The sequence below is a fragment of the Dreissena polymorpha genome, chromosome 2 (genome assembly GCF_020536995.1).
Source record: "Dreissena polymorpha isolate Duluth1 chromosome 2, UMN_Dpol_1.0, whole genome shotgun sequence".
Classification (NCBI taxonomy): domain Eukaryota; kingdom Metazoa; phylum Mollusca; class Bivalvia; order Myida; family Dreissenidae; genus Dreissena; species Dreissena polymorpha.
Genome location: NC_068356.1, coordinates 71337497 through 71360738, shown reverse-complemented (window position 1 = coordinate 71360738; position 23242 = coordinate 71337497). Strand labels below are relative to the sequence as shown.

Sequence of the window (23242 nt, the reverse complement as noted above, 5' to 3'; positions counted from 1 at the left end):
AAAGCTTTGCGAATTCCGCCAAAAAGTAGAAGAGAAGTTGAATATATCGATGGGGATATACATGTTTCTTCTATAGATGAACAGATACTATGGGTAATAATTATACCAAAACATGGTCTATGTGTACGATCATCTACATGGTCTATGTGTACGATCATCTGCATGGTCTATGTGTACGATCATCTACGTGGTCTATGTGTACGATATTCTAGATGGTCAATGTATACCATCATCTACATGGTATATGGGCACGTTCATATTCATGGTCTATGTGTGCGATCATCTACATGGTCTATGCATACGATCATCTACATGGTCAATGTGTACACTCATCTACATGGTCCATTTTTACGATCATCTACATGGTCTATATGTACGATCATATACATGGTCAATGTGTACACTCATCTACATGAAATATTTGTACGATCATCTGCATGGTCTATGTGTACGATCATCTACATGGTCTATGTGTGCGATTATCAACATTTTCGATGTTTATGATCATCTACATGGTCCATTTATACGATCATTTACATGGTCTATGTGTACGATCATCTACATGGCCTATGTGTACGATCATCTCAATGGACAATGTGTGCGATCATCTACATGGTCAATGCTTACGATCATCTACATGGTCTATGTGTTCGATCATCTACATTTTCGATGTTTACGATCATCTACATGGTTCATGCATACGATCATTTACATGGTCTATGTGTACGATCATCTACATGGTCTATGCGTACGATCATCTACATGGTCTATGTGTTCGATCATCTACATTTTCGATGTTTACGATCATCTACATGGTTCATGCATACGATCATTTACATGGTCTATGTGAACGATCATCTACCTGGTCTATGTGTACGATCATCTCAATGGTCAATGTGTGCGATCATCTACATGGTCTATGCGTACGATTATCTACATGGTCTATGTGTACGATCATCTACATGGTCTATGTCTACGATACGATAATGTTCATGCTCTATTTGTGCGATCACCTACATGGTATATGTATACGGCAATCTACATGGTCTATATGTACGACCATCTACATGGTCTATGTGTACGATCATCTACATGATACATGTGTTCGATCATCTACATGGTCTATTTGTACGATCATGTTCATGGTCTCTGTATACGATCATGTACATGGTCTATGTGTACGATCATCTACATGGTATTTGTGTACGATCATCTACATGGCATATGTGTACGATCATCTACATGGTCTATGTGTACGATCATTTACATATTATATGTGTACGATCATTTACATATTATATGTGTACGACATGTACATGGTCTGTGTGTACGATTATCTGCATGGTCTATGTGGGCGATCATTTACATGGTCTATGTGTACAATCATATGCATGGTCTATGTGTACGGTCATCTACAAATTCAGGTCATTAAAAGTTTGTAGTGTGAGTTAGAGCGACATTTGGCAAGTAGTTGAGGAAGAGTTGAGTATAAAACATTGAGGAGGCCACGTGATTGTGGAAAGAAAAACAGACAAAGATACATAATTCTGCTAAAACGAATTAATTTTCGTACATTTAAAATCATCAGCATAAAGGTCATTCAGCTGCGAATGTCTGAACGACATCCACCAATCAGCTTAGGAAGGGTTGAGTATACACACATCGGAAGCAAGAACGAACTGACGAACAAGTGCAATTTGTCATGCCTTCCATTTTTTGCTGCCATATAATTTACGGCATGATTTATCTATTTAATATATCATCATCAGCATTTTCAATTAAAGCCGTTCATATTTGTTGGAATGTTATTTTATTAATACAGTTAAGTCTGTATATAGTTTATTGTAGTGCAACATTTCTGCGTTACGATTTACCTTTGATGCTGAAAACATAGCTTAGTTAAATACAGACTAATTCATTTGGCAATGTTAAGAAAGCCTGAACAACGACCTTTATCAAATGAGGTCATGAAAAGTAACAAAATAACGTACCTATATTCGCGTGTTTGATGTATTACAGTGTAGAATACACCAAATTTTTATCAGATGGGTCGTTATCTCTTTGATGCTGGTGGGATGATGGGATAATAGCTGGTGCTGTCTGCCATCACAGGTTAATATCCAATTCAGAATGGTACAAATAACCAATAGATGTTCATCCCAATGTAGCATGAAGGCAAGAGCTATGCGAACTAATGAAACGCAAAGATCAGACAATTGTAGCGGAATATAACACACATACCAGGCATATGCATCAGGATTTAAAACCAGCATTGTGAGACAGAATGTACCCCAATTGCAAGAACTATGCAACATGCCATGTAACAATGAGAAACACAAAGGAGAGCTTTGCAGCAGAACAAAACTCTCGTGTGAGAGTTAAGCGACAGAATCGAAGACCAGATATATGCAAAAATGCAGCATACAGACAACAGATTGAATCATAAAGACCAGAGCTAGGCAACAAAATGTGATACAAAAGCCAGGCAACATTATGTGACATAAATCTTGGGTCATGCAAAAGAAATGTAACACAAAGAACAGTGATATGCAACATAATTTAACTCAGAGGCTAGATATATGGTATATAATACAACACAAAGACTAGAATTGTGCAACACAAAGTTACACAAAAGCCAAGCAAAAAGAAAGCGAGAGCCATGCAAAATATTGTTAAAGAAAGGCCAGAGATACGATGACTTTCACGAAATATCGTTGGCAAATTGCATCGTTACATGTTGTTTCTTTCCCGCAAGATTTATTTCCAAATTTACAACATTGCAATTTGAGCAAAATTTGTATAGAGTCATACAATACTTTAATCAAGCGGAAAATTAATTGAGAAAAAATTACACTTTAATATCGCACACAACTTTACAATTGTGTGCAACGTCGGTTTTTGTTTTGCAAACGTGCATTGCACTATAACAACGCCTTATGCATTTTTACGGAAGCATCTGATGAATGCAACATGCAGATGACTTTTATTTAGCTCAGGTCGAGTAAAGGTCGCGTAAACAAACTTGTAAAATAAAAATAAACAAGTGTACAGCAGGGCACTTTAACAAGTGACACAGTGTAATTGAACGATCACGTTTCTACTGACAAACAGATACTAAAATCCGAAAGACCATAAACAATAAATGGAGATAACGGCAGTGAGACGCATTTCTGCAATCGCACATTTTGTAAATTGCCACTGCTGTTGACAAGTCAAAGCCGATCGAAAATACATTTTTATCTTAAATGGCTTATTCTATTCCATGATGAGTACAGTACAACTTAAGGATGTCACGGCATCTGAATTCCATGCATCTACATTTTTTTGGTTTTACTTCAAACATAACGTGATGCGCATTAATTTTTTGAGTTTTAACCCATATTGGCGCGCGTCGGTTGAACGGTAGTGAATTAAACACTAAGAACAGAGCTATGTATCCAATGTTACGCATTCGCCAGAACAATTCAACAGAATGTAATCAAAAGATCATAGTTAAGCAACAGAGTGTACCGAAAAGACCAGAGCTATTCAACGGAATGTAGCACAAAGGACAGAGAAGTACAGACTGATGAAACATATTTTATATAGTCAACGGACCAATATTTATTTGTGGTTTAAGATTTCAGGTCAACTCAATTATAATAATTGAAGTCGGTTCTTTCACAGAGCTCGATAGAAGCAAACGTTCTGTTCACACAAGTTCTGATCTTTTGAAGAAGGTAACTACAGACGAATCTTTATCCTTAGCCATGTAAGTCAAGTCTTGAGCGAATGTGTAACAAATACATCTTACATCATTTAAGGACTACTGCCTTAAAAAACCACCTTAATATATAATAAGTGCAAATATTTGCAACCAAATAGTCTCGGTCTTCAGCACCTGAACATCAGACATGATATGTTAAGGTACACAGTAACTTAAGTCTTTCTACTTGATTTAAGTTTAGAAGCACGTTAAAAACGCATAAAATGCAGTATTACTGATTTTAAAACGCGAATTGTAATTGCATATGTAGTTGTACGACTATGTGGTCAATGTGCGTATACTCACATGATACATACATTTCAAGCTTTATTAATAAGTTTCTACTTTCATGGACTGTATGTTTTAGTGACAGTCATATACTCGTATTTTCCTTCTTTGTGCTATTCAAACCATTCATACAAATGAATTAAAAAAATATGTATTTTTGTTCCTATTATTTCCATCAAGCTTTGGAAAATATGTTTATTTTTTAAATCAGTATCTAACAGCTTTGATACGTATGTAGCGAGAAACGTTATCATCGCATATCATTTCAGCGATTACTGTCACATAAGGTATTTCACCTTTGACAAATAAAGCAAAATGTATTTCGCATTAACAATAATCATGTGTTAACCGTTCAGTCGTTAACAAGTAATCATTATGCTTTCAAATCAACATTGAGTACAGTTATCAAAACATTTATCTTTAAATTACGCATAAAAACGCTAAACTTCGTTTGTGTTTTTTTTTAATGAAATATCCCATTGGACACTATAATGCCGAGAAGGGCATGAGATCTATGAACTCTTATTTATAGACACAATGTAAATAATAAAAGTATGTTTTGTTGTTGAGGTATGTGCATGACATTGATTCCCGTTATACATGTATTATAAAAGGCATCCGGTGACCAGGCACAATTACTGCGAAGTTGGGGATAGCTTGATGGGGGAAATATGGTACACTATTTTTTAAAGGTTTACACAAATGTTTACATTTTAGTAGTTCCTTTGAGATGCCTTATTTTCCATTAAAATAAATCCTAGTGGTTTCTTTGAGATGCCGTATCTGCCATTAAAATCAAATTATCACTTTTATTTGACAGCAAGGTGGCGTGGTTGCTTTGAACCGTTCCATACCAAGACATAGGCTGATAAGCACCATGAGAGGATTGAACATAAGTACCAATTATATTTAACATATTAAAGTACGGCGAAGAGTGGGACATATTGGCGTTGAATTAAAATCTAATCATATCACACTTGGTCTAGAGATAAATATCATATGAACAATTCACTCTGGGTTATTTGAAATATAGATTGATAGTTGGTTCAGTCCATTAAGCCATATGTGAAACATGAGGATAAAATAAATACACATGCTTTACAACATACAAAACTTATACTGTTTTACTTTACACAATATTTATTCATCAACAACGGAAGATGTTATTTTTTGAAAGTATGAAAAAAAAATCAATTTGAATGTAATTTAAGATGAGAGGTCATTGCGAGAAACTTGCAATAAAGTATCAAAAGGGTAACTGCATAGTTTGCAAATACATTCATTTTCTGTTTCAATGCGTCTCAAGAGGCCGTATATTGAACCCGCAAGTGGTAAGTGGCCACTTTAGATGTCTATCAGGATCTTTAATTCGAAAAGAGGACAATACTTGAACAACATAATGAGTTTCTCGTTTTCATTCTCGAACGTAAGGTGTATTTGTAATTAGGCGAGTATTTCTTTTCAGGGTTTTATTGTTTTAAATGTAATGACCCACAGTTCCTTAAGCTTTAATTCCTTATACAAGGAAAAAAATTATATATTTATATTATGTATGTTTTTAAATTTCGCGTCATTAATTATTTTAAATGATCGTAAATAATTTAAATATCAAGATCTTAAATATCTGATTAAAAAAAAACGTTGTGGAAGCAAAACCTCATGCGCAATGGCCATTAATGAGTTAGAAATTAAAAAAAATATTATTACGCAATACACGCTTCATGATTTAATGTATTTTGACTGATAAAAGTCACGAAACGAAACAATTATATTCAAAGTTTTCGTAGTCATTAGTGTTATTTTGCTTGTTTGACTCAGTTCAATACTTTCATTTGTTGGATGAATTTTTTGTTAAATGTTTTACAAGCATTGATTTTCATTTTAATTAATGGCGGCGATGATGTTTAAGATATCTCCCTACTAATCTAAGTGACAAAAAATTACTTATCCCGAAGTATGTTAACATTTCCCCTGAGTTCTGTTGTTTTAACGAAATCGTTATTTATTGTTGTTTTTTATTTTCCTCATTGCAAACAAGTTCAAACGCAGAACAGTTGTACAAATGTTTCTATTATATCAGTTTTGAAAGTGAAGCATTTGATGTTTTCATAAGTTCTTTAATAAAGCCAACCATTTCTGTGACTTTTTAAGGATGTACTCATACGGTGTTTCAGATGCTTAAAAATTGATATTATTGTTGAACATTTTCAATAAAACCAAATATTCCGCTACTTGTTTACAACCTAGTAAATACCAACAGTTTCCAAGGTGCAAAAGATGATGAATACGTTTTATTAAATATTATTCCGGTATTTGTACACTTTTATTATATGATTTGTTTGCTTCAACTAACACGACCGATCCTGTAATGATGGACAGATGCATTTAAAAGCATAGTAAACTGTTACAGATGATAAGTATTGGTGGAAAAATATACTGCACTAAAAAACATGTTAATGTTCTACCGTTGTCCATCTTGTCAAACGACAACAACAAATGCTGTAAAACATCGCGTTTTTTGAGTGCATTTCAAATTGTAATTAAATATAAAAAGCAGTCTCACATTTCAGTAATGAGCAATCTATTCCAACACTTTTATTCATATTGTTGTATCACTATAAATCAGAAAAAATGAATATTTTATCATTTGATGCGACTCAAAATGCATTGGCACTCGCGTACTTCAATTGAATGATGCAATCAAGTGATACCGCTAGAAAGCGAGCGTGCACGTTAAAGGGATCTTTTCACGCTTTGGTAAATTGAGAAAATTGAAAAAAGTTGTTTCAGATTCGCAAATTTTCGTTTTAGTTATGATATTTGTGAGGAAACAGTAATACTGAACATCTACCATGGTCTAATATAGCCATTATATGCATCTTTTGACGATTTTAAAACCTAAAAATTATAAAGCGTTGCAACGCGAAACGATTGAATAATTTGGAGAGTTCTGTTTTTGTCGTTAAATTTTGTGAAACTACGAAGATTGCTTATATAAGGTATAAAATACGTCTCGTACGTGTACTCGGCGGAATAGCTCAGTAGGCTAAGGCGTTTTTACTTCAGGACTCTGGCAGGACTCCAGGGGTCACTGGTTCGAAACCTGGACCGGGCAATGTTCTTTTCCTTTTTTAAATTTTATTCTTGATTTTTTACTGGAGCTGTTACGATCCAATGCTTACATTTATCGATATAAAGCATTTAATGAATAAGTTAAAAAATGCCAAAATCTGTGAAAAGGCCCCTTTAAGGCGAATGGTTTTGCATTCAGTTAAAAATTAATAGAAACACTGCATTGGATTTATAACTTTTATCATTCTTATACAGTACATTAATTTAAAATATATACACATTCAATGCACTAACATATTCAAATAAAAGAACAAAGAAACAATGCATAAGGACGGTGTAATATTTTAACGAGTTAGATCGTCTACACGTTTTAACGGAAATTAAAGCCCATGTACATGCAGGAGCTCGATAAATGCTAGTAGGAATAAAAAGCACAAGTTTAAGCAAAACCCAGTGTTTCCTACCATAAAAATCATGCCTCAGAATCAAACTATTTTAGTTATCGTTATGACAGTTTCAACTCTTCATACTTACGTGATTTAAAAGAGCACGTTGGGGTAATATTGAATGTGAACGACCGTTAAACGAATACAAATCACAAAGCGAGAACATTAGTGAAATTGACCTAACGACATTTTTCCTTAATGACGTGATTCAAAACAGCATGTTGGGATGATGTTGAACATAAGTTTTAATTACAAAGTGATAAACATCAGTGAAATAGATATATATATATATTTATAACTTATTCACCTGCGAGCATGTTATATGCATGTTTGTTGTGATATGTCTGTCAGTGGATTTGTTAAAAAATGGCTCAGGTCTGTTAAAAAAACATGGTCGCCAAGGGGCCATTTGTTGTTCATTCATCATGATACATAGTTAGAACATTTGTTCCATTGATATCTTGGGCTGCAAAGAACAGGTCATTTTTTTATCGTTTTTAAAGGTGAGCGACTTTGGGCCTTTCAGGCCCTCTTGTTTTATTTAGAGTATGTACTCCCACAATTTAGTGTGTTTTCAACTTCTCTTTGTCTTCTTGGTGGATTTCGCTCTAACGTTCACATTTGAATGACCTCGACATGTAGATAATCGTTAAAAGTTTACTGTGATAAATTGATTATGTCGATTCTTATTACTATATTATTACAATATAAGTATTGATGCAAAGCATCAAAGGGCGTCGGGAATTTCAGTGTAAAAGGCACTAAATGAAGTTATATGGAACGATTTTTTCTACTGTAAATATTGATATATAAGCCGATTATTTTAAACAAAATAGAAAAAGATACTGGTATAACCATTATCTTTGATTGTGTGTTATAACCCCCAAATAACCATTATCTATGATGTTGTGTTATAACCCCCAAATAATCATTATCTATGATTTTGTGTTGTAACCCCGAAATATTTCATAGTTCATTTTATTTACATTGGTTTCCCTTTTTTTAACTGGCATCCGTGTGCAGTTTTCATTAATGGAACAGAACTGTGTAGGTTTTAAAAAATCTGCTTCATCCTGTGAGCGTAATTTCATATTTTCTCAACTTCAAGGGGAGATGATTCTGAACTTATTCTTACGTTGCTCATTTTACGATAGGGGTTGAGTACTCATTGATATGAACATACTGTACAAGTTTTAATGTGTTTACGACCCCCCCCACCCTCTCACACATTATATATTTCATGGGCATAATAAAAATAAAAAATGGTTACAATATAGAATATTTATTTAAACTAAAATGTCTACATCAAAACAAAAAGTAAACATAGAACACAAATAAAATAATTTGATTCTCCTGGGGCTCGAACCTTGGGCCTCTCACATGTGAAGCGAGCGTGTAACCACTACACTACGGAACCGCTTGAAAAATCACCATCTAACTAAGATATTAATAAGCTATTAATAGTCGGTTTAAATGTAAACCCGGAAGTTAAAACGCTCGATAGTGAGTGGGGTTGAAGGTCCATACCAAAAGGTCCATACCACTGGCAAGATACGGGTCAGGCCTGCGGCCTTCTATATGTGGTTCTTAAAAAACAACTGTAGGAGGACTTGATAGTAATGAGACTGGGGTGCTGTGATGGTGCTCCTCATTGATAAGCGGCTGCTTCCTTTATCAAGACTCATTATTACAATTAATAATATGTGTCGCGCTTCGCGCTCTATAGCGTCTTTGTTAGTAACTAGGTGGTTGCTAAGATAGTGGAACAAAGAAGTTTTGTTTTTATACAAAACCAGAAAGTTTCACCGGTTTGCTAGTTGCCCAGTCCCTGGGATCTTTTATAATTGCCCAGTCCCTGTGATCAGTTATCAGTAAAAAAAATAACTTTGCATTATTGGCAATAAATGTTGTATTAAATGTAATAGGCACAAATGCAGTCCTTATTTACACTAATATACACAAAAATCACCACTATGCAAGATATTCAGACAACAAAAATATATACATTGTTCCGTAAAATAACTTCTCCTCCCATAAGCGAAAACAAACGTATTACATACTAGTCGCCGCACTTCAGTGCGACGTCAATAAATTTAATTATTGATTCTATACAGTATATTAGTAAATTGATTCTGGTCGTTATACATGTCGCAGTGGGAGGCCACTAACCCAAACCCTAACCCTAACCCTCTAACCCCCCCCCCCCCCCTCCTTGCGCAATACCATACCATGTAGTTGTAGTTTTCCGCCTCCCTGTCGCAGTACATCAAATGAGAAAACCAGTCCTAATTTATTAAGAAGAAGGAACTCGTTTTCAGAAAGTGTTTGCATCTATTCCGTAGTAGTGAGAAAAGACCAGCGAAGACGGGTGAACAATTTTATAATAAAACATACGTACTTTAATTAAATAATCATGCCCGGTGATCGAAATCTAGTTTTATGACGCAAAACAGGACGTCTGTAGAAAGATAACATACTCATGAAATTTATCTCATGTAAACAATGCCTTCAAACGATGTTGGTGATTGTATAATATTACATAACATAATTATATTAATATATTATATTCCCACTTGCAGGGTATAGCCCTGCTCATGTTACGCAGTTTTGTGGAACGTGTACGGCGGGAACAGCGAGATGTTGCACGCGTGCTTCACATCTAAGTCGAACCTCATCCCGCTGTGCACGCGTGCAGGGCTCGTGCTCAATGGCAGGTCGGATGTCGTGCACGGTAAGACATGTAATCTCCGCGTTGACAAGAAGTACAATACAACATAAACAATAATGATTTTCCTGTATATAGTGTATAACTGATAGGAACTTTACTTTATATCGTATGGTATCCATCTTTCACTTATATATGAATGTTTTTGTGTATGTATGTTTTATATTGATCACGATGAGCTATACACTGCTTAAGCGAAAAAAAATATTTGTTCTGTTATGTTCTGTATATTCAACTTTCAATCAAGGAGATGCGTATTTAATGTAGTCAACGTCGTTAATTTGAAAACACCAAAATGTTTACGTTTTTAAGCCATCCATAGACAACTGAACATTACATGCACTCTGCACAGTTATTCAATACATGTGTTCATATAAGAGTAACTTGCTTGCCATTTGAACGAAACATGTAATACAAGTACATCATACTACATGTGTAGGAAGCACCGTGTGACTCTTCGTGATAACATTCAGTTCAATTGTAAACATGCTGTTGTTTTTTTTTAATTCGTATACATATTTTGTTTTTTGGATGACAAACATGTTAAAAAAACGAAAAAAACACTGTTCTGTATTAGTTTTGTTTAAGAAAACCCTATGTTCTCACAACAGCCTGTCATTATTTCAGGAATGGACCAGTGGTACAAATAGAAATCTCCAATGGATGAGAGCTGTAGTCCCTTCTTAATTGCTTCCATATTGTCGCCAGTCAGTCTTTGCCAGAACTAGTTCATGCCCATATTCTTTAAAAAGCCCACTTGGTATCTATAGGAAATATTTTTACTTTAATGTTCGTATGTTACAATAAATTGATGAGTTGTTCCACAGCATTAATACTGATATGTTAAATTTTTGTTAACGATTTTTGGGTGCAGCTAATCCGAAGAACATCTAATCAATTTGTTTAGGCCTCAACGTCGGTATGATGGAGAGGACTCCACTTGTATTGAATTAAGTATGGTCCCATTGGTCCGTGGGGGAACCTTTTGCTGTTCTCCGCGGCCTCGCCACTGTAACAATGGAAACGAGGGGCCTGCTGTTAACACGCCGATGTCGTGTCTGTAGTTGTTTAAATGCTGTTGTGTACGCATGTTGTTGTTTTTATAAAACAAAAATCGACATGATTTTACAAGTTGCAAGTCATAAACACATGACCTAATTATTGTTCTCAGATACCACGGTCATTTTACTTACACGCACTAAATTGTTTTGTTTTAATTTATTTGTTGTTGTTATATGTAAAACTATACACTTATTGCTTGTACTTTTATTTACATTTTGTGCGAAATAAACATAATAAATCCAAATCATTTATTACCATATACATTATAAAACATATAATAATGTTATTCAATTGTTTCATGTTTCGCAGTTGTTGTCGTTGTTTGACAAGGGGTTTGATGCGGAAAATACATGACAGACAGACATAAAACAAAAGATAACGGTATGCATGTATTTGTCGCAAACAATATACCTTTACGAGATCAATACGTCAATCCTGATGAAGGTTGAAATAGCGTATTATGTGTTTTTCTATCAAATACTATATATTGAGCTAACACGTGACCACAACTGGAAAGAAAAGTATGCTTTTGTTTATAACATTGTTTACACTTTAACCCAGATGAAAGTTACGCAGGTATGCACTCATAAGCTTAATATTTTTACCAAAAACAATCCTTTGACAAGAACTCTCTGTATTAGTGTAATATGTGTGCTATGACGGTGAATGACCTTAGGGTATGCCATGTGTTGGGTAACTTCAATAGGACTGTATTGCACGTTTATGCGATGTACATGTTATACACTTTTTCAAGTTATAAATGGATTTATTGTTTACTCACACGAGAACAGGCCCCATAAACAAACATTTAATGAAACTGATAACAATTATATACACTATGCATTATATCAAATAATCGTAACACAACCATCACAATCAACGTTACAAATGTGTATGAGGTAACAGTATACTGCATTTAATATTTTGCCTCTGAACAAATCAAATGACCTGATGAGGACGTTTCGAAATGCCGGCTAGAAACCTATAGATTGCTCATTTTCTCACGAAGAGTCACACGGTGCTTCCTCCATTCGCTATCGGTCCATTTCGATATTTTCCAGTATTTGCCGTCCTTCTTGTCCACCATATCTGCGGCGTGTGAACAGATACAAGCCTAGAACACCCAGTAGTACGCCTATACAGAACGTCGCCACCGCCACACCGGCGGTAAGTCCTGAAATATTAGGAACTAGTGGTTTGGGTCAAATAAATATCCGTAGGGAATCATACATACTGCTACCGGTAGCTTAACAACATTGAGTCGTTAGCACTTAAGATTATGTTAGGTACTGAGATCCGTGTCCCTCTAGATCAGGCTTTTTGTTTACATTCATTACTAAATACATTACACTGTTATGCTTTTAGGACATGCATTTACTTGATTATATTTATTTCTGCTGTTAAGAACGAAAAGGTGCATTCGCGATCTTTGACAAACGCTTAGGTCTCTTAATAAACGGATGTTATTGTATTTACCATAAAGTATCTCTGGATATATTAGTATTAGGGTATATTTTATAAATAGTGTCTATTGGTGTTTAGCCCAATATGCCATATAACGCCATGATCATCAATGTATCAATAATGTTAAAGGTATTTATAAATGAAAATGTATTATACAATTGTTCCAGTATCTAAAGAACACATCATTTGAGAAACAATTCGTGATTGGTTGACAGCTGACATTAAATTGAGCTTTTGAAACTGTACGTTAATGTAGTCCACGGTGTTCTATGTCGTTTTGATAAATCTTATGTCGATTTTTGAATTACCCGTGACTTAAACCTACAACCCGAGAACATTTATTGAAGACTCGTTTCATGGATTGTTGCAGCGATATTTCCATACCCGAGTTGGCGGATGAAGTCTGCAGGTTTTGACAGCTGGCCTGCGTGTTTGAACCCTGCTGTACCGACGCACTCACAGTATAACTTGTAGTCCTAGAACGTGGAGTACTAGATCTTGTAGTACTAGACCTTGGACTATAACGAGTTGTTCGTTGTGTTGAGGTTTGGGTGACTAGACCTGAATATACACAGTATTTTTAATGTAACACAAACTCCACACTTTCAAAATAATCTATTAGTTTCACACTAAAAGAGAGACCATCATATGAGTCCACAGTTTCATGACCATTTCCAAAGAAAGGACTCAGTTTCAGAACTATGTCTCAAATGTAAAACAAACAAGCGTACGACTCAAAACTATAATTGAATAAACATTGACTATGGTAAAGTACTACGGACTGTTGGCACAAGAATAACTCAAATTCAAAAAGAAATTCAGATTCCGGGGACGGCAATATTTTGTATTCAACTGTGTTTTTTTTTTCATGAAAATAAGCTACAACTATAAAAATATGATATTTGTTAGTAAACATATTTAATGCCATCTTTTTAAAATACGAAACTCTGTGAACGAGTCCCTTTAAATAATAATCAAAATGTGTCACATACGTGTGCATTTCCGTGGCAAGTGTAGCAATTAAAACAAAATCATAATTTGTTAAGTAAATTAAATTCTTGTCACCTGTCGATGAAGCTGTCGTCGGAGATTGTTTTGGCGACGATGTGACCAGTGGTATGGTTGGCGCCTGGTTACATGTGACCGGTGGTATGGTTGACTTCTGGTTAGTGACTGCCGGAACAGTGATGGCGGATCCAGTGTATGAGGGATAATAGGTTCCTTGGTAAAGAGTGCAATAACTTAAATTGTGTTTACCTGGTAAACAACTTCAATACAGACGAGCATTATAAGTGCGCTAGTGTTTTGCAATATAAAAAATACGGCTTTCAAAAAGCACCAACATAATAGAAACTTAGCATAAAATAATGTAAAATTGACCTAAAATAATGTTAACTAACCAAACATATCACTAATAAGAAAGACAGCCGTCTTAACACTGGACTTATCTTAATTTAGAGGTGAATGAAATTGGCGAATCAACGTAAATAACTTCATTTAATAAAACATGTTTAAACTCAATAAAAAGAACTTTTCGAGGTCAAGCTAGGAACATGAATTAGTCAAAAGGCGTACAAAATATAAAGCGATAATTCTTATTTGTAACAATTGTCCTTTCATCTCGAAAAAAAGAATGGTTATAATAATTATATGTAAAAAACTCGCTCGGATGAGCCAAACTAATTTGAGGAATTATTCATTCGGATCTACTTGGAGAAATGTGCTCAAATGGCTATTCTAAAATGTTAAAACCTGTGTACGAAAAAAGCTTCACCGCAAAACACAAGTCTTATATTCACTTACTATTATACTGGGTGCACCAAATCCCGTTTTCCGAGGCTATCACCGAACTGTTGTCAGGTCCCGGCAGATCACCGGTCAAATAACAGTTCATGTCGGAGCGGCAGAAGTAAAGACCTGAAACAGAGCATTTTAGCACCGAACATTGGTGCATTCGATTTGCGATCAACATCATCATTAATCACTAAATATTTGTAACGTATGTATTGACAATTATTTAGACATGACGGTTGACCATGTGTTTGTTGGAATTTAGAAATATTGTATCGTTAAATTGGAATTAATTATTACAAATTCTTCTGGTTACCGGTATTTAATATAGATGGCCCCTACAGGCGAATAAAAGTACATTGCAGAAAAGTTGGGTAGACATCAAAGTGCGTTTCAACAAGGCACATATATTGCTACATGGTATAGAACAATTAACGGAGAACGGAGTGTGTGTTTACAGTGCATGAACTAGTTGAACACGTTCATATGCTTCTGTTCACCAGGTGTCCCGTATATATTAGTAATGTCTACACCAGCATAAAATGGAAGGGATACAATATACTTTTGCATCTACTGTGAAAACACAACTAGACGAGGATATGCTCCTCGAAACAATTGTTGGTGGGGTAGATAGTTATTGTACTGTATACTTCGCTTTAAACAACCTAGTAAAGAACCTATAGAACTAGTTTTGTCTGGGTTTTGTTGCTGGTAATTTGGTAGACTCATGAGGTGAAAATTGTGTTGTTTCCCTTTCCATATTCATATTGATCATTACATGGTGCTGGTAATTTTCAATACAACACCAGGACATTCATTGGTTTATACATGTACCTTCAAACAATAGCTTGACCTGAAACTGGTTTAAGGGAAATACATCGGACCTGAAGAGTTGCATGGTGCAGCTTGAAGAGAGCCTGGGGATAGTCACATTTATTTGCTTTACTTTATTGTGGTTCATTTACTTTCAATCTATTTTAATCATATCTGATAAGTTTTGACAGGCTAAGATGGGCAGTGGAGTGAAACCAAAAGGTCGGGGTAGAGCACCTTGCTCGTTCATGTTAGATTTTTCTAACAGTATGTGTACCTGTACAGCGGTTGCCCAACTCTTCGACACAATATCTGGTACAGTCCTCCAGTCCGGAGATCCCGAGATAGGAAAACACAGCCGTGAACGTGTATAAGCCGGCGGTTACTGCCCTGAAATCGCCCTGACCATACGAACCTGCGTGCGGTTTTATAGAAGAAACAAGTTGCGGCATATGAGGAGGTGATTTTCAAACGACCAATAGTTAAGTGCCAATATCAGCGAAATAAGCGAACTATTATAGTTTTTGCTTACCGGATAGAATGCAGATAGAAGACTATAAGATGTATTGTTCTTAAATTTTAATAAATTTCGCAAATATATTGCAGTGTAAACACTAAAGAATTATAAGTTAATATCAACTAGGCTTTCTCGTACTGATGGTAAATTATTAACTTAAGTAAAATCGCATACTTGCTATTTAATTATAACAGAAAAACATGTGACTTTCGTTTTACTTACGCGTGTACTTCGCACATGTTGCCTGCGTGTTGTTGCTTACAGCATACCCCGTTAGAGCCCGGTTTTGAAACATCCTGCATTGCTGCGTGTTCGGACAGTACTGGAACATTCTGCACGGAATGGTTGAATTCAGAGAGCATTGTCGCGCACAGAGCTCCGGTGACGTTGATGGAACGACGTTATCAGACTCGGCTGCTGTCATCGCTCCTGAACTAACGTCATACTCGCCTGTGTAGTGTCCTGTTAAGACAATAACAACAATATTTTAAACTGTACATACTAGATGCAAAAGACAATGGAAAATCTTTTTCTTTTTTGACTGTGCCAAATGGCATGAGTGGTATTGTTAACGTTTCTTTTAACTCAAATAAGTCATCATTATTGATTTTTGTGAAAAGGATATTCACCCTACACAATCCTCGTTATTGTAGATCAAAACTGTGAAAAACTGAAAAAATATATAATAAAAAAACGATGCGCTAAGCTAGAAAAGCTTACTAGAATAAATAATGCACGCTGTAGCATTTCTGAAAGCGCTGGCGGCTGCCAAGGTGAGGTCCGTCTTGGTCTTGGAGCACATGCTGGACGCAAGCTGGTAGCTAAACCCCGTGCACCAGAAGGGCAGGTTGGTCAGACACGACTGTGCGCACTCGTCCAGAGACAGCCCTTCGTCCATCGTGTCGGCCAGGTCGCTACCGAAGCACGTCGAGTTACGGTACACGTCGAAACTTGCCAACGGGCTGTCTTGAAGGTTGGCGGTCACAAACGATATGGATGCATGATATTAGTTATATGATAAACATCTGTGTTAGGTTTTTAACGAAAATGAATACTTGTTAAAAGCTAAACATGTGATACCATGCAAATTGTTTAACAGATGATGGCCCGATGGTGTTAAACAACGAATGATTAAACTATGAATTATTTGTGCACTGAATTCGATGCTTATATGTTTATCTGTAATAAACGGCTAAGTTAACCCATTTATGCCTAGCGTCTAGAAAAAAGCATTGGCAAACAGCGTAGACCCAGATGAGACGCCGAATTATGCGGCGTCTCATCTGTGTCTGCGCTGTTTGCTTAAAGGAATTTCTGTAAGAAATAGTCTATATATAGAAATTTGTATACTAGAAATCCCTAATTTTGGAAATAAACTGATCAAATTTAGAAGGATGAGATTCCACTAGGCCTCAATAGGTTAAGTTTTCACGACGCGATTGTCAACGTTTTACTCACCTTCTTTTATTAGCTTTCTTCTACTTTTTGAAACATTATCAACGGTGGTTGCAGTAAAGGTTGTAGTCTGAAATTACCGTTATAACATGAGAATGTATGTGCACAATATATCACTTAATTGCATTCAAGTGCTTTTTTCCTATGTTCAGTATACATTTAATTTTTTGGCTAACTGGGGTGCCGTCCTTTCTTCGACATAAAATCAGCTTTCGGAACACGATAATAATCGTCTTAAGAACGCCAATGTGTTTTTCTCCCTAAGAAATCCAAATACCGCAAAACATCGCGCCGGGATCCTGCATGCTTTCTGCGCGTGTATGCGGCGTTCTCAACACGTCATTAGCGTTGTCACTGAGCTGGGCTGAACGCTTATCGTAGTTATAACGAACTCTTTTGTCGATCGACGGATGGACGCAGTTAGAACGCCTGTCAGATGTGACGAGGCGGGGGTATTTTTCTGTTCAGCATTTTCTTATATGTAAATTTTAAAAATTAAATACTTCGTATAGAAACGACATCCTCAGATATCAAGTGATTTAAGACCGTTTACATATTTGAGACTAAACGAACCATCACCTTCTCCGAGTTGGGTACGGGTATATCAAGCACGAGGTCCCCGCTGTACACAGCGTTTCGAAGATCCAACAGGGCCTTGACATTTGGCGGCTCCACTGTGGTCAAATTGATAGTTCCTGCAGTGGGAAAGAGCTCGTAAATACATTAAGCACACAACCAGTTTCATTTCCCAGAAAACCAATGTAGTTTTCAAATGAAACGTGCTATAGTTCATTACATGACATGCAAGTGTATCGTTCACTAAGATTGAATAGCTTTACGAATAGGGAAACGTTAACATAAAAACGTAAGAGTGTTGATATTATTGCTTTTGTGTCGTTTATTACAATCATCTTCAACGCCATAATCAACATCATCAACATGACATTCACCACAAAACACCACCACCACTATAATAATAATAATCATCATCATCATCATCGTCGTCGTCGTCATCATCATCATCGTCGTCGTCGTTCTCCTCCTCATAATCATCCTCATCATAATCCTCATCATAATCCTCATCATAATCCTCATCATCATCATCATCATCATCATCATCATCATCATCATCAGCAGCAGCATCAGCATCAGCAGCAGCAGCAGCAGCAGGCATCAGCAGCAGCATCAGTCAGCAGCAGCATCATCAGCATCAGCATCATCAGCAGCATTAGCATCAGCAGCAGCAGCATTACCAGCAGCAGCATCATCAGCAGCATCATCATCAGCATGCATCATCATCATCATGCATCATCATCATCATCATCATCATCATCATCATCATCATCATTATCGTCATCTTCTTCTTCTTCATCTTCATCATCTTCTTCTTCTTCATCCTCATCATCCTCATCCTCATCCTCAACACATTTCTTCATCAAAGCAATACGCACTGGAAAATGAGCTGCATCCCTGCCCAAGATTCACTGAACCGTTCCCAGGCCCGTGGGTCTGTTGAAGTAGGCACTGGCCGCTCGTGGCGCAGAAATAGAAACTATTGCAGACAAACCCCGTGTACAGGAAGCAGGAGCGCGCGCACTCTTGTACCGTGGAGGGATCGCCCAGCACCTTGTCAACGTGCTGTGGGACAGGGTTGTTGGGGATCGGCGTGAAATACACTGGTAATCAAAAGATACGTAAATATATATTGATCGCTAAATACCGTATACCATTGAGGTATTCAGTTTCTAAAAAAGACATAAAAACCGAACAGTCAAAGTTGACATTCTATTGGCAATTGTCAGCTATGTACAAGCGCTCTCTTTCTAGATAAACTTAGCATTTATGTTTTGATTTTGATATTTATTTGTAGTAAAAACCTAGGTGTGTCAGACACGGATGGCTAGCCCAACTTCCTCCACACCCCCGGGGAACATGTTTGAGCAAAGTAATTATCATAGTACAAAAGTTTGTTTTCAATAATTTGCATGTAAGAATCAAAACAGTTTTATAGACTAAACTGACAGTCCCCATCTTTTATAATTTGAGTCAGTTATTTTTAAAATTAATGAAAAAGTCCAGAAAGTCCAGAAAAGCTGTTTTATGCCCATATTTGATATTTGACCGCTAAGTGTGTCCTTGAACTTTTAGCAAGGGACATTTTTAATGTGTTCGCGTCACGACGTTTGCAGATGGAGAACATTTGTGAAAAAATAATTTATAATCGACTGGTTTATTATGAAGTGAGAGATTGAACACGATTTCGGGACGTACGGGTGTATGGCAATATGGAAATTGAATTGCGTAACGCCAGCGTAATTAATTTACTTTGTGTTAAGCATAAATCTAATGTCCTGAATCGGTTTGGGTTCCAACAGCTTTTTATTGTACGTTCTCAAGCGGTGATAACAGTTTAAATAAGTTTTTGTATTTTTTGGTTTTCTGAAGTACTTGATAAGAGCAAGACTTACTCTCCTGAAAGACTTTCTGTAGTTTGAATTTCTATATTGATGCAAAATTATTAGTCGTTTATCCGTGAACTTCGAGCCCTACCCAGTGGGTCGGTGTTATCAACCATGCTGGAGTACAGGTACACGAAGTCGTCGTCGAGCTCGAGGCGCGTCCTCTGTAATCGCATGCGCGGCAACCCCGTCCTGTTGACCAGCTTGTCCACCGCCTCTAGCAGGAAGATCTTGGACGATGCGCCCATTGGATCGGCGAACTTGCCTGCGTTAAGAATGAAATGCATATTATTATAACACATTAAGTGAAAAAAACGATTCCTTTTCAGTAATAGAAAACAGCAACGTCAACAATGTCAGCTTTGCGCTTGTTGATTTTTGTCACTTACAAGTAAGTAACCGTATTAATAAAAACATAAATATGTACCTATTACAGTGAAAGATTTTAAAAATAATTTCAAAAAGTTAACTGATCACAAACATATTATTATTAATCATCGCTTTATGGTAAATCTGTTTGCAATGTCAGATATTTCAACTTCTGAAAAAATATTATACGCAGAACATAAACTATAAAACCATACACGAGGATATCGAACCATAGACATAGATGCTATCCCGGATAACACCGTAGTTACTTCGAACAAACACCGCATCACCGTTTTACCACGAGTATTTATATAAGCTGCTGAACCGTATACGCGTTTCAGTCCCGACCAAACTACTGAAGCATAAGTGCGTCCCCAGGTCGACGTACCCGGAAAAACTACTAGGAAGTCCGTGGTCTGGTCCGGGTTGTAGCACTGGTGAACATCGAACACGGAGGCGTCCGGATGGTCCTGGTCGAAGTCGTAAAAGTTGTACTCCATGTACAGGCCATTCTAAAACACGTAAAGGTAACATGGCGGGATACAGAGCATAGTTAGATTACATATCAATAATGTTTTATATTAGGTTTATGGGTCAGACAGCTTTATATGTTTTGGCATAAAACAGTGCACATGCAAACATGTGCAGACATGGAGGTAACGAAGAGAAATAAAAGGGCTTACTTCAAAATGCATGTTCCCTATAAGGGTGCGTCTTGTTCAATAGTGATAACAAAATTAACGACCTTACCCCCACCCCCCCCCCCCCCCCACATTGAATATAATTGTCGGCTAGTTTTCTACCAGTGTTTTATTTTAATTTTTAATAAACCTCTTACCGCTTTAAATGATAAAGTATACTTTCATGCCTTGTCTACTTACCGATAATATTGTTATTTCCAGACGAACCGGCTGCCCCACGTCGCCTCCAAGGTAGCCGTCACTCGTCTCCATCCAGTCGTCCTAGCAGACGAGCGCATGCAAAGGTTCGTAAATATGCCAGGACCATTAAATCAAAGCTCATGGCCAGGTCGGACAATATGCCAGGACCATTAAATCATAGTGAATGCGCAGTTCGGCCCGTATGTCAGGACCATTAAATCATAGCGGATGTTCAGTTCGGACAATATAAAGAATCATTAAATCACAGCGAATGTGCAGCTCGGAAATAAGCCATGGCCGTAAAATCATAGCGATTGTACAGTTCGCACAATATGCAAGAACCATTTGATCATAGCGCATGTACAGTTTGGACAATATACCAGGACCATTAAGTCATCGCGCATGCCGAGTTCGAAAATATGCCGGGACCATTAAATCATAGCGCATGTACAGTTTGGACAATATGTCGGGACCATTAAATCATAGCGCATGTGAAATTCGGAAATATGCCAGGACCATTTAATCACAGCGCATGTGAAGTTCGGAAAATATGTCAGGACTATTAAATAATAGCGCATGTGAAGTTCGGAAATATGTCAGGGCCATTAAATCGTTGCGCATGCGCAGTTCGGACAAGATATCAGGACCAATTATATCATAGCGAATGTGCAGCTATGACAATATGCGAGGACCATTCAATAATAGCGCATGTGCAGTTCGGACAATATGCAGGGACCATTGAATCTTAGCGCATGCGCACGTCGTAAAATATGTCTATTATATCAACATGTATTCATATCGCATGGACATGTACGAGCATTTTAGGCTTTATATCAGGATCATCTAGTAAGCCGGACAATAAGCCGGGACTGTCAACTAAACGCGCATAATTATCACGTTCTTACTGCAAGGAAGGCGTATCGGAACACGGCTGGCGTAGTGAAGTTCATGAACTGGTAGTTCGGTCGTAGAGATTCGAAAATATTGCACATCATTCCACGAATGGTTTGCTGTAAAATTTAAACAAAAAAGAAAAACATAGAGCAAACAAACTGCGTTGTTTAAGCACAGGCTCTCGGCATTAGCTACTACCCCCCTCCCCCAGCTGCTACCCCCTCCCAAACTCTCAAAGTTGTCCATTAGTAATAAAAAAATAACATGACAAAAAAAATCGTCGAAAAATAAATAATTTGATTTAACTTAGATTTATTTTATGCTTTTCGGTGGTTTATAGAGAAATATCAGTGAATTAAAACTCATAATTTCACTGTTTCAAACAGTGAAAATTATCAGTGAAAATTATCAATAATTTTCACTGTTAACTGTGAAATGACGCCATTTTTTTCGACGAAATGACGTCATTATCCCAGCGAAATTCTTTAGTTAAACTCGTTAACAATGTATATAAACTGTGAAAAAAAGCATAAAATATAAAGAAAATTTGTTGGATTTGGTGGAATATCGATTTTAATTCACTCGTGATCATAGAAAATAAATGATCACTCGTGAATTAAAATCGATAATCCACCGAATCCAACAAATATCCTCTATGTTATAAGTAAAAAAATTTTTTTTTCGACAAACTTTGTCATGCTATTTTTTTTATTACGAATGGACAATTTTTGAGAGTTTGGAAGAGGGTAGCAGCTTGGGGGGGGGGGGGGGTAGTAGCTAATGCCGAGTGCCTGTGTGTTTAAGGGCATTTTTATTGACGATTACAGTTACATCAGCATGATGACAATATACACTATAAATGAGAATAATGACAATAATCACATTAAAAAAAACACACAAAATAAAGAAGTTAAATAGCTGAACAATATTTTAATCATATGAATTTCACGTTAACCCTTTACCTGCCCAACGAATTGGTACGTGTTGTCGACGCGGAAGTTGCTCAAGGGGTCCTTCAATCCAAATGCGAGGCTGTTGTTAGAGAGAGTCTGGACGCCGAAGTCGGTCGCCGAGAGATGCGAAATGCTGCAATTCTGGTGCATCACGTCGATCACGTAACGTATCCCTGGAGAGGAACATGTGGGTATTTGATTAAATACATGTACATTTACTTTGATATATTGCAACGAAAGCCCAGAGACTTATGTTTTTAGATCCAACATCATAAGTTTTTATATACAAATGTATTAAGCCTTTTTTT

General features: G+C 36.6%; 2 protein-coding genes across 22 annotated transcripts in view; one reads left to right on the top strand and one right to left on the bottom strand.

Annotated features, from left to right (window-relative positions):
- LOC127867554 (elongation of very long chain fatty acids protein 4-like) overlaps nt 1–23242 on the top strand; it is a 74461-nt gene that overhangs the window by 12662 nt on the left and 38557 nt on the right. The gene's annotated exons all lie outside the window — the stretch shown is intronic.
- The window catches only part of LOC127867551 (uncharacterized), an 83336-nt gene that overhangs the window by 39849 nt on the left and 20245 nt on the right, over nt 1–23242 (bottom strand). For 5 of the 21 annotated variants that reach the window (XR_008043548.1, XR_008043549.1, XR_008043550.1 and 2 more), the window contains exons 19-28: nt 22944–23107; nt 21993–22097; nt 21088–21168; nt 20595–20718; nt 19929–20102; nt 18830–19054; nt 17958–18073; nt 17382–17448; nt 16644–16889; nt 16142–16385 (exon numbers count right to left, since the gene is read on the bottom strand). Coding sequence is in view for 15 of the 21 variants with exons in the window: in XM_052408812.1 (XP_052264772.1) it covers nt 16142–16385; nt 16644–16889; nt 17382–17448; nt 17958–18073; nt 18830–19054; nt 19929–20102; nt 20595–20718; nt 21088–21168; nt 21993–22097; nt 22944–23107 (1546 nt within the window). In the remaining 6 variants the exon portion in view is untranslated. Of the gene's footprint in view, nt 1–11527; nt 12513–13186; nt 13364–13867; nt 14024–14605; nt 14720–15683; nt 15822–16141; nt 16386–16643; nt 16890–17381; nt 17449–17957; nt 18074–18829; nt 19055–19928; nt 20103–20594; nt 20719–21087; nt 21169–21992; nt 22098–22943; nt 23108–23242 lie in introns of those variants that run through there. The other 16 variants (XR_008043546.1, XM_052408807.1, XM_052408808.1 and 13 more) reach the window with 10 other exon arrangements.